The sequence below is a fragment of the Eleginops maclovinus genome, chromosome 10 (genome assembly GCF_036324505.1).
Source record: "Eleginops maclovinus isolate JMC-PN-2008 ecotype Puerto Natales chromosome 10, JC_Emac_rtc_rv5, whole genome shotgun sequence".
Classification (NCBI taxonomy): Eukaryota; Metazoa; Chordata; class Actinopteri; order Perciformes; family Eleginopidae; genus Eleginops; species Eleginops maclovinus.
Window position 1 is genome coordinate 12399077 of NC_086358.1, and position 12490 is coordinate 12411566.

General features: G+C 38.2%; 2 protein-coding genes across 3 annotated transcripts; one reads left to right on the forward strand and one right to left on the reverse strand.

The window, feature by feature from the left end:
* Window positions 1-47: 47 nt before the first annotated feature.
* On the reverse strand, window positions 48-7910 carry sfxn2 (sideroflexin 2). 2 transcript variants are annotated; one of them, XM_063893373.1, is made up of 12 exons: window positions 7530-7910; window positions 5316-5569; window positions 4411-4581; window positions 4228-4326; window positions 3505-3580; window positions 2633-2718; window positions 1890-1950; window positions 1696-1762; window positions 1562-1611; window positions 1264-1313; window positions 1072-1119; window positions 48-753 (listed from the first exon to the last, which is right to left on the reverse strand). In XM_063893373.1, exons 2-12 carry the CDS (start codon window positions 5468-5470, stop codon window positions 654-656), a joined length of 963 nt encoding a protein of 320 aa, XP_063749443.1. In that variant the 5' UTR covers window positions 5471-5569; window positions 7530-7910; the 3' UTR covers window positions 48-653. The 2 variants fall into 2 exon arrangements, with proteins under 2 accessions (XP_063749443.1, XP_063749444.1); XM_063893374.1 differs by lacking the exon at window positions 7530-7910 and adding an exon at window positions 5679-6161.
* arl3b (ADP ribosylation factor like GTPase 3b) lies at window positions 7666-11440 on the forward strand. The gene is made up of 6 exons (XM_063893375.1): window positions 7666-7986; window positions 8907-9050; window positions 9163-9279; window positions 9438-9488; window positions 9638-9823; window positions 10413-11440. Exons 1-6 carry the CDS (start codon window positions 7984-7986, stop codon window positions 10458-10460), a joined length of 549 nt encoding a protein of 182 aa, XP_063749445.1. The 5' UTR covers window positions 7666-7983; the 3' UTR covers window positions 10461-11440.
* The last annotated feature ends 1050 nt before the right edge of the window (window positions 11441-12490 follow it).

A 12490-nucleotide genomic window follows, 5' to 3' on the forward strand; every position in this document is an offset into this window, starting at 1 on the left:
TGTCAGGGTTTTGTTGAGCTGACATAAAAACACACAGGGCGCTGTAATTCAAATTATTGTGGGGTTTTATTACATTTTATTCTGAGGATTGTGGCACAAAAAGCAACATGATCAGGCAAACAGGTCACACCTCTACCTCCATTCTGTCAGAAGATGGCAGTGTCCTCCCCTTTTATCACACCAAACTTATTTTCAGAGTCTTAATCCATGCATAGAAGTATTTTTGTGGTTTCATAGTACAGCCCAAATTGTTTTAAACAACAAATAAATCCAGCAGTGTTGTTGCTCCTACAGCTTTGAAGAAGGCACAGATTGTAAGAAAACATTGAGACACAAGACACCAACAGCTACAGTTGAGAGATGAAGGACAAACTAACAGTTTTAATGTGACAGAGAGGAGATCATTTGGTTTCTCGATAGAAGTAAACAGTGCCCCTAGCATCTATTTATTGTAAGAGACAGAAATTATTTGAACAAAAGATAAAGAAACTGTTTAATAGGTGGCATGATTTTTCATAAACATCCCACCAATAAGCACCAATGTGATGATTTATGGATATGAGCCTTTCAATATTACTAATAATTGGGAAATGAATACATAAACACATATGTAATCGTTCATTTGTAGCGAGTTAATGATGCTAATCAAACCCTCAGAGGCCTTTGTTGAAGTACACATGTTTAACAGCTTCTCCGTATTGAGACACGATGGAGTCTCTCAACTCAGGTTCCAGCTTCGACACGGCCATAGAGCTGATACAGACAGGCGGACAGAGATTTTAGGAAAGTGGGGGCAAAATGAAAAAGAAAAAGAAGAGAAACGTGATGTTAGATTAAACAAGCTGATACTGGTTCATGATCACAATGTCCTAATACAGAAAGCTTCAGACTTAAATTGTTAGAGACTTTGTGAAACACAACATGAGTAGGAGAAAAAGCAATTTTGTCGGTAAAAAAGGAACTAAATCTACTTTATCCGAGTCTGAGAACTTTTTAGGAGCTGACTCCTCAATCAACGCAGTTTTTAAGCTCCATGTGTCAGCAGGTGAGGGTAAAGAAATGCTTTTTTACCATCTTTGAGGGAACAGCGAGCAGGCGGCAGGCACCATGAAGACCAAACTGTAGACGAAAGAGGGAAAATAAGTGTAATATTTGACATGTTAAAACAGTACCAATCGATTATTAACCAAGTCGTGGAAATTCATCAAACCTAAAGTAACTCTGATTTTAAATTTCTATGACCCTGAACCCCTCTCTACTTACAATGCTCCCACCAACATCACTTGAATTGGTCCATGGAGATATGTGATTCTCTGTAAAAAGACAGACAGAGGTTTGATCAAACCCTCAACTATTATATAGACTAGGCAACAAATATAGTCTTTGCTACAGTAATTCCTAGGTCATTTCTTAATATGTGTTGTCAATAATCACCATTAAAAGCAGCTCTTTGCCTTGGATTCATACTGTATATTAATGTACTGTTTGAAGGTTAAGTAAAGTCAAATATATCTATATAGCACATACACGTCTAAATACATATAAATAAAAAAGGTCTAACCTGCATGAACTTATATTTTTCCATCCTTTGCATGATGATGGGGAGGATAACTGACAGAAGAGAAGAAAAAAGGGTTAACTTGCAGTACCCAATACAATATTTATAGCATTTTAAGAGGAGAGGTCTTTGCGTACTCATTCCTGGTGCAGCCATGGTGATCCGAGAGACGACCACCTGAGTGATGCCTTTTACTGCGGCTTTCTGCAGGGACATGGAACAAGAATCAAAGACACTTCACGAGGAGTTTATTTATAGAAAAAATAAAGAACAAAAAGCTCTTCATTTATTTGATTCATTAAGTGTCTTAGAGTGCGTCCAGAGTGCTGACCTTAGAGTGACCCAGATTGTTGCCATTTTCATCTGTGACAGCAATGCCATTCAGAATTTCCCTGAAAGCAAAGCAGAGAAGATGTTGTACTCAATCCACCATCTATGCTAGTTGTAAACAATCTGTTAAGTAATTTTGTCTTCACTTCAGGGAGAACCTTGAATGTTTGAAACCAAACTATAAGACAGAAATTTTCAACAGAAAATATAACATTAAAGTAAAAGGAGCATCAGTCAAATCTTCACAAGGCTAAGTACTGGAAGCATGCAGCAGAAAGTTTATAAAACAACATTTCATAACGGCGCTTTCAGTCAGCAGGAAAACGATAAACATCTGTTTACATTTCAAGGTAATTTATTCAAGGTTCAGGGTTAATGTGTTGTTATTCTACACAGGGTCGTACAACAAAGTTGTAGCCCAAGGTAACGGACAAGCCGACCGCAAAAACAAATCTATTTTGACATTTAACAGTATTTTATTACTTCTAGATGTTATATTATAATTTAGTCTCCACAAACATGATAGCAGTCTGAATACATTCTGAAACAAAAACCTACTCTGCATGGAACAAGTTGACCTTTTAGGTTCTAGCACAGAAATGTGACAAAGCTTCTCAGACTTTCTGATCCAAGAAAAGTATTTGGTTTCAGCACATCTCACCAATAACATTCGGACAAAACACTACAACAATGCCTCTGCATGATTTAAAAAAAAAGATGAAGCAGTAACACAGCAGGACTTACTGTTGCCTCATCATAGGAATGTTCACACAGTTGGCCGAAGCCACTGCGGCAAAGGGAACCCAGCGAGCCACGAGGGGAGGAGCTTTCTGCAGGAGAAAGTGAAGAGAAAAAATATATTTCACGATCATTCCGCTTTTTATGTTACCAATAGCACTGAAACACAGTCAGAGATGAAGATAAACAGAAAGTAAAGACTATCAAGAGATTTCAAAGACGTATTAACAGAAAAAAAAGTGATGAATAGCTTTCCCATAGTAATTAAACGTATCTGATGCTTGTGTGTTTCCTTGTACATTTTATCTGTGTGGCAATCCTTTTGCTGTGGTCTGGGCCCATACAGTATTTATCAAGGGTCTCAGAGTAGAACATCTATTATTTTATGTATACAGATCTAGAGGAGAACACATTTTTAAACTTCTATTTTAACATGGGAAATTCAGCTATGCCACGGTGATGACTGTCAGAACAACAATTTGGGAAATCATGAAGCAAACTTTGTCCCCATTAATGCAAATGAGGAGAGTTCCCTTAGTGGGAACACCTTTATTTTGCCTAATGAAGGACATCTCAAATAATCCCAACATAAAATGGAATATGCACATTGTTACAGTGCATTACAAAAGGCACAAACAGCGTAAATATTCAGTTATTCCGTAAAGATAATCCATTGTTTCAGAAGTGCATCTCCCTGTAGCTAACATGAGGAAGGAGCCATGTCTGACTGATTCATTGTTTTACTTATCCAGATAATATGGGTGATAAATCAAGTACAAATAGTTTTACAAGTTTCTTGAGAAACATAAAGTTAACCTTGAACAGGAACAGTCAACAGTCTCAGTGGTGTATGGATAACTGTCTGTGTGTGTTGGTACCTTTGTGTAAAGGTTGAGTCCGACTGCTGTTGCTAACGCTGTGCTGGTTGCTGTGAAGTAGGCTACTCCAATCTGCCTGAGAGAGACAATACAAATATTTTCATCAGTGTGTTAGAGTGATGGCTTCCTGTCATTCAGTACTGCAGAGAGTTGAACACTTTTAAAAAAATAACACAATGGGTAATTGGGAATTGTAATGGTTACATTGTTCCAGAAATGTATAAATTGCTGGTTCGTTTACACTTATGAGATATGAAAAGAATCTCATCAATAACTTAACTAACGTTATTGCAAAGTTGATATAATTGTTAATTCTGATTGGTGAACCATAGCAACTAGAGCAATAGAAGTGACTTGACATTCCATGGTGTGTTATTTGTGCAGTTGGGATCTATATACAGCAAGCTAACCTTTTTGGTTTTAAACTAAACAATAATCATTTTAAAAATCAAGTTTTTCTATCAACTCACTTATTTCTTTAGTAAGTAGCCAACTAAAAAGCGGGAAATGATGACCCGCTCGCATCTTTCACTCCCTTATTTCCTTGGGAGCCAACAATAGACGCATTTATTGTCTGATTGTGCTGCTGTTGCCTTTAGGTGAATGTGACAGTGTTACATTCAGATAGGTGTTGTATCTAAGTCCAACCAAGTAAGATTAGAGAAAATACATCACAGCAGGGTTATGGTTTAAAACATTTAAAAGCTTACGATTAATTCTTACTTGGGAGTGATGGGGGAGGCAGCATTACGGTTTGTGTAGTTGACCAGAGCGTTGAAGGACTGATTCACCCACTGCCAGAACACCACAGCAGGAACTGTCCTAGAAAACACACGGTTATGAAACCTCTAAATCTTTCCTCTGTTAAACTATTGCAGCGCAGTGAAATGCAGCTCGTCCTGTTACCTGTAGAACTGCAGCATGAAGCCAGTGATGGCCATGCCTCCAGGGACCTGGAAGGACATGCGGCCAATGAGGTTCATGCGGTCTCCGGTGTCCGGGTGGAAGGCCGAGTCGTACAGCTTCTTGGCGTAGTGGAGCTGCTCCTCTGTGGTGCCGGGGGGGACAGATCCTGCCCTACAAAGAAGCATAAACACATATATTGAACAAAACAACACTTTTTCATACCATAAACTGCATGCAGAGAATATCATTTTTCATGTTGAAACTCGCAGATGACAGTTAACATGCAGGGAATGAGACAAAATATCAAAAGGGTAAATCCAACTAAAAGTTGATTTATAGTATTGTTGGCTATGTTACACTTTATTTAAAATGATTTCATTTAATAAAAAATCTGTATAGGAGTTAGAGGTGTTTTGGAACTAAAGGCCTACATCTTTTACCCAAGTAGCTTTGGATACAGTAAATCAGATAAGCATAAATTAAGACACTGACTGACTGAAAGCCAGACACATATTATACTTTGTAGTGTAGATTGTATATTTGATCAAACTGCTGAATTAAAATTAAATATGTGCCTGTTGATGTTCATATTATGAACAATTAGTGTCTGTGTGATATGACTTTTACATTATTTTGTGCAGCATAACTTTTAAATATCTACTCCAATATTTGTTTATTTACTTTTACCAAATGTATCTGACTTTTATCGTTATTCTAATAGCTAGTGTTGTAAGTACTACTTCCTATACACTTTACATGCATTACTATTACTTATTTTTTTATTTTGCAGTTGTTCTTTTTGGCTATGTGTTTCTGCAACACATAGCCATGTGCAGAAACATTTCCTTTGGAATAACAAAGTGGTATCTTATCTCCCACAGATAACATTCAGTTTATCTTCTTACCTGCAGCTTTCTACTAAAGCTTTGGCATCATCTAGGCGCGAGTCAGGTAAGGTCACTGTTCTCCAGTCTGTGATGTTGAAGAAGTGTTTCAATCGGCCCATAAACGTAGACTGGTCCCATCGCGGTGCGTCAATGTCAAATGAGCTCAAAGCCATCTTGAAGGTTTAAAAGCAGGCCTGACTCAATGCATGAAAAAGTTCAAATCTTTGGAAGACCTGCGTTAACTCTATAGGACGTTACTCAGCAATCGAAACCTGCAGAAAAAGAAGGCAGTCATGATATATTATCTGAATATGCTGATCAATAGAACTGGCTGTAACTATAGTAGAACATACCCTGATACATAGGTAATGACTTAATTACATGCATTTCTCTTGTCCGTTGATCAAAAACTGGTTCATGTTGGTTTTCAATCCAGACAGACCTGGTTTGAGCTGATGTAACATCAACAGATTTAGTTGCTCAGTGGGTCAAGGAGGACAGGCTATTTTACCTTTAAACTCACATTCCAACAAGGCTACAAGTCAAGAATCAATAAATTGAGCAAAATAAGCCAAACATTAGCTGGTTGCAACCTTTTAAATGTGGCGACTTGCAGCTTTTCTTTATCTTATGATAGCCAATGAAGTATTTTTCACTATTTTTGTTGTTTTTATTTGTTTTATGTCTTATATTCACGATGCATTAAGGAGCCTGGGACTTAAGTGTTTCATTGCCATATCTACACTGTAGTTACTGTGCACATGACAATAAAGCCTTGAATATTGAATCTATCTGTAGGTCTTTAGACTGTTAGTGAAAAAAAAATCACCTTCAAGGAAAAGAGGACTCAACTTCCCCCCCCCCCCTTTCTTAAAAAAACTAAACATTGTTAGACTTAACTTTTCGTTGAGAAACCAAACTGTAAGGATATTTATTACATGCAGCCCTAAGGTACTCATGTTGGCCTTAAACCTCAGCAACCTCGTGAAAATATTCTTTAAGATACTGTATGTATCATACTGAAGTGTATTTTTTTCTTGCACTCCCCTCCTAAGTTTTTGGATTGCCAGCAAGTGCCCTTGGGGATAAACCCAACCTCGAACAAACACAAACTCTTTTTTCTCCCTAAAAAATTCTCAAGGGCCAAACTTCCACTAGCAATGATTGACCACCTCCTGGTAAATGGTTCCACAGGTTCTCATTTTTGGTTTTTGCAGAGGCAGCATTATGCTTCTAATACACAACCAGAGGACCCAGAACCTGCTGACTTCAGCTTAAAACTATCCCACGGTGCATCTCCATCATTACATAAGAAATTATTAAATGCAGGTATTCGGTGAAATCTCACAAGAGAAACCTGCCTTATGTGGTTTATCTGTGTTCTTTGAAGGCTCAGTCTGGCTGGAACTGGATTGTTTCGGCAGCTGTTTGTTGTATGTAGGACCAAGGCAAGCAGAACCTTGCAGGCAACATTGAACATGAGACACATGTCAACGTGTCCATACATAACAGGAACATAAAGCACACAAGAGGCCTGCAACTACATGTTATTTTTATCAGTTCACTAAGTGTTTATGAATTGTTTACCCATCTATATATAGTGAAATTTCCCAGAGCTGTAGACCAGCCCAATATACCTGAATATTTGTCTTTTGGAAGTTGCATAAACAGTTTTTTATTAATTTGTGACACGTTCTGGAGAAAACAACTCATTTAGCAAAACACAGGAAGATGAATTAATCATGAGAATAGTATTATGTTGCAGACCTGCATGTAGGGGAAGGTATGGTTAAGACATAAACAGGGCTCAGTGCATGCTGCATTTCATGACAAGGGTATACGTTAAGTTGACCTGAATCTTGAGGAACTTGATCTGCAGGCCGGAGCATAGCAAGGAGCACCTGAACGCATCTGCATAACTATCACAACTAACACAACGATCACAGCTGTTTCAGGCTTGTGTATGCATAACACATGTTAAATTATTCACGTAGTTCTATTAAAATAATACATAATCTCGATGTATACAGATTGCTTGGTGTAGTATGAAGTCTACCAACCAAAGCAGTTAAAAAGAAAGAGTAAAAACATGTCAGTCCGAACTCAAAGTGATGCAACCTCATAACTCGAGTTGCCAGCTGACTTCTGCAGCTAGGCAGCAATAAACTAAGAACACGTGTGCATCGACACACAGGCTGTATTCTTGAGAGACAAGAAAAATGGAAAACATACCTTTGGGAGATTTCTCCTCACCCTTAACAGCCCTACAGCGCAACCTGTCAGGTAATCAAATGTGCTCGTGTGGCATAGTAAAAACACGTGGCAGGCCCTTGTCCAATCACGAACAGGGGCAGCTCCCGAATTTACGGCTAACCAAACTGTTGTGCTAATTAGCTAGGTAGCTTATTAGCTCTCCGACAATGTGGTTTCTTCTGCTTCTCGGATAGAAATAAGACACATTTGTGTACATCAACTTATTTTAACGTCTGTTGAAAAGAGCCGTTCATCCAATTAAACATGTGCAGTAGTTATTGCTGTACATTGGAAACATTCAGCCGTTAGCAGGCAGCTAACCAAAACTTCTCATCCATATTTGGGGGCTGTGCCAGAGTTCTGCGTGACTTTGCGTCTGACGTCATTCCCCTTAGTAACCCTCGGCGGCGTCTCCAGGAGAGAAGGCAACAAGATGGTGAGTTCAATTTATCGTTGTAATTACCTATTAATTCTCCGCCTAAAGCAACACTATTTAACATAGTTCAATTAAGAAGCGCTCAATTTAATACAGTTGAGATTTAAGAGCTGCCGCTGTCCGCAATTTGCCAAGAAAAATATAAAACTGCAAAGCTGTCTTGTTGCTTCGTTCAGTCATCAGGGGAGATTAGCTTAGCAATTTAGCTACGCTTAGCTCATGTTTGCTGGCCGTTAAACAGCCTTTCACTATAACAACAAGCACTCAAAGCCCGAAAAACAATGAAGGCAATGTGAAGAGCTTCTCCCATCAAGGACCAGTGGTTGTCTTTATGTGTTGGTGCCGTGAGATGTTTGCTCATCTTCAAAAGCCACAGTGGGGATAGAAATGCATTTGCACGGCCTGTAAATGGGGAATCCTGCGGATGGAGGGAAGAGATGCGGATCTACGAGCTTTAAAAAAAAAAGAAGAAAACTACGCATTCACTTAAATTTACCTCAAAAAGCAAAACTTCATTTTACAAAATACACTTTTAAGAGAAGAACTCTTTAGACAAAAGTTCACATTGATGGCAATAGCTATATTAATCTGCGTGGGTTTTCATAGCAATATCTTTTGTTGTGACTTGTTTGGTTTGTTAGAATCAAAAACATTATCTTTTGCCTATTTGACCAAAATGGTATTACATAATGAATCATAGTTGAAGATGCAAAACTGAATTACACAGAACACTGCATTTACAAATGTTTTAAAATTGCCATAAGTGATAATGTATTAAGAAAAAGGCATAGTAAAGAGTTATTACAAGATGCCCTATTTCCTTTAATTATCTATGTATTTTGTTTGTCTCTATGGGTACCAAATGTTGTTTGAATTGTATGATCCATTTTGTAAAGATCTTTTTCATTGCTTTATCGCAGGGATTGCTGTCTATTCTGCGTAAGCTAAAGAGCACACCAGACCAGGAGGTGAGGATACTTCTGCTGGGTCTGGACAACGGCGGGAAGACCACCCTGCTCAAACAGCTGGCATCTGAGGACATCAGCCACATCACCCCCACACAGGTATGGGGGGAAGTTGCAGCACATGTAATGGGAGCAAACAGACCTAAAACAACAGGGATGGATGATTTTATGTGTTTCTAACCTTAAGCTTTATGTTTTGTTTTGTCTCCAGGGATTTAACATTAAGAGCGTCCAGTCTCAGGGTTTTAAACTCAATGTTTGGGACATTGGGGGTCAGAGGAAGATCAGGCCATACTGGAGAAACTACTTTGAAAATACAGATGTGCTGGTGAGTGACGCATGATGCACCAACACATCAAATTGGCTTTTTTTATGTTAGTTTTATAATCAAAATTAACATCATGATTATGATTTGTTTGCCCGTGTCACAGTTTATCGCACTGAGGACCTGCTGTATGTGCTAATAAGGAAAACGTTTTGTTTCAGATTTATGTCATTGACAGCGCTGACAGAAAGAGATTTGAGGAGACAGGTCAGGTACGTGGTCGGACCGATTGCATATTAGCTCCCTAAGTCTCAGAACTTCAGCTCTGTGTTTAAATATTCAGAACCCCTGGAATCCTTTTCTAGGACAAAAATGGGTGTATGTTTATGTGTACCTGACAGACGTTTGTGTGTTTTTGCAGGAGCTGGCTGAGTTGTTGGATGAAGAGAAGTTGAGTGGCGTTCCAGTGCTGATCTTTGCAAACAAGCAGGACCTGCTGACAGCCGCCCCGGCCTCGGAGATCGCAGAGGGTCTGAATCTGCACACCATCCGGGATCGCATGTGGCAGATCCAGTCCTGCTCGGCCCTCACTGGGGAGGGCATTCAGGTGAGAGGACAGGCTGCATATTCCTGTACCGAATATTGTTTGATATTATGTTGTTTAAAAAGGTGGACCGTTTTGTTATCTGTTCATTGTGTTTAAAGCTACTGGTTGTAGACAGTTTCAGATAAAGATCAATATTATTACAAAATGTGCAGAATTAGATAATAAGATTACCTCCAGAGCGTTGTAAATTCAAAGGTCAAGGAGGCACACACTGACAAGCTACAGTCATAAAAGAAAGTTGATTAAAAAAAAGACGTATTTCTTTAATCCTATTAGTTATTTCATTGAAATTGGGGGTTTTGCACGAGGACATTTCAAAAACATTTTATGGTGATTATGATGTAGAATAAGATTTATAGTATAGGAATTTATAGTGTCATTCACAATTCATCAATAGAAAGCTTCTTTTCTTATTCCTCTTCTCTCTTTTTATTTATTATTATTTGTGTTACTGATTTTGTAAACTATTGGTATCCACTGTGGTAAAGGATAAAGTAAAAACGGTACAGCTCTAGAGCTAAGGGTTCCTTGTTTGCATTTGTTTTTATGTGCCTTTTTTTTAATAATTGTTTCTTAAATTCACTTTCAGGAGGGCATGAATTGGGTGTGCAAGAGCGTCAACTCAAAGAAAAAATAGCTTTGCTTCTAGTCTTCTGCCCCTTCGAGAAGAACAGCAGCAGCAGCAGCTACGCATACACTGACACACACTGCACCCTCCTGAGCCTTAGTACGATGGATATATCTGTGAATGTAAACACACTACTAAACCAACATGGACCTGGAGATTTTAACCCCCTGCATTCCCAAATTGCTGATGTTTACTAATCTCAGAACATCTTCCTACACTACAAAGAGGAGGGTGTTTTGACTTTAAAAGGAACACATGCCAGAAAATCAACCTCCTCCACCCCGACTACCCGCATCACCATCCGCCGCCCATCACAACCTCAAACATTCCCATTAAACTGCGGTCTTTCATTGGAATTGCAGCCTGTCCTTTAAACTCTTTCACACACTGTCCTGGAAACCAGCCCCCAGTCCCCTTTCCCTCCTCCTCCTATCTCCATCTCCATCTTATTCTTACTGGTTGAAAACTGTTTTGGTTTTTTTTATCATTCCAAGAGGGCTGTAAGCTTCTTTCCTGCTATGGCTCTGTTTGAAGTGAGGTATATTTTTGTAATTGTTTTATTTATGGTGAAGTAGAGTGCTTTCAAACAACAACTGTGTGTGTGGTTTTAAAGGATGTGGGAGAAATGATTCCAGCTCTCCCCTATAAACAATAATATTGTACATGTTAATATGTAAAAATATTATAAAAGTTGAGTTTAGAGAAAGAACGCTTTTGGATCAGGTGTAAATATCTTGGCCCTGTGGTCACGTGTTACGTTATACACATGTTATAGAGTATATTTTACCGCCCTGTAGTCTATAATATTTGCATATCTAATACATGCAGATTTTTAACAGAGGTATAAATACTGTACGTCCCAATTCATTTCTTTGTGCTTATAGGGTTTGTGAGGGAATTCACTCTTTTTGGCATTTCCTTTTGATATTCTTGAATGTAACCTGTCCAGAATTGAAGGTACTGTATGTGAATAAAAAGGATAAGAAATACTGGAGTCGTTGAGCTTCCATTAATTGAATTACTTCTCTCACCAACATACTTTAGTGACTCAGAGGCTCGAGAGGTCACACACCAGCAGCAGGTGGAGTCAGCTGTTCATGACAGCATGAAGCCTCTGTGTGAGACGGTACCGAGGGCACTGGATTACAGAGAGCATTGAATGAATTATTTAAATAAAGTGAGTGATATAGCATTATATTCTAAATATTTAGAAGATGGGATCAATGTTACTTATGTATTCATCAAGTATTACTTGCAAAGAAAGACAATTGATTTTAAAATGAGAGATTAAAAATAAATGTCAAAATACTTTGTCACAGAAGGGAAAAATGAAAGGGTAACATACTCCCACATATGAACAACTTAAAGACAGAAATATCTCGGGGGGAAAAAACAATCAACATTATTACACAATCTAATAAAGGTTTTAGATTATGGTCAAAAGCTAAGAAACATAATAAACCTACTTCTGCCTCACAAAAGGTATAAAGCACATTTTAGGCAATTTCAACACTTCCCCATATAAATGATGTGTATTCACCTACAGTTGGGTATACATATTTTACTAAAGGGTGGTAAAAACAACTGTTAACGACCCAAGTTCTGCTTCTTTTTTTTACCTTTCTCTAGCTTCTTCCTTTTTCTCTTGGAACTCATGCTTAAAATGTAACTGTTCCTAAAGTACTTTCTAACTCAATATATTGTGCAGTTTACGTTCTTCTTTCAGATAAAACCACCTGATAAAGGCAAAAATAAATACAGTGCAGTAACAAAATGTGGTGCAGTAGAAGTATTTACTAGTAGAAAAAGGATTTTCTCAATTACAGTTCCTTTAACGTGTGGCTACTTGAGTAAATTCACTTTCTTACATTCTTCCACTGACTATTAAAAGATAGCTGGTTCCTTGTGTGAATCAGGGATTGTTCCTACAGCCTTTAGTAAATGGAAACAGGCTGCCGTATATTAAATATAATATGAAATGTGGTTTGTTCTAACAGACAGGAGTGTCAGGCAGGTGGTGCTGTTTTCACCTTGATGTG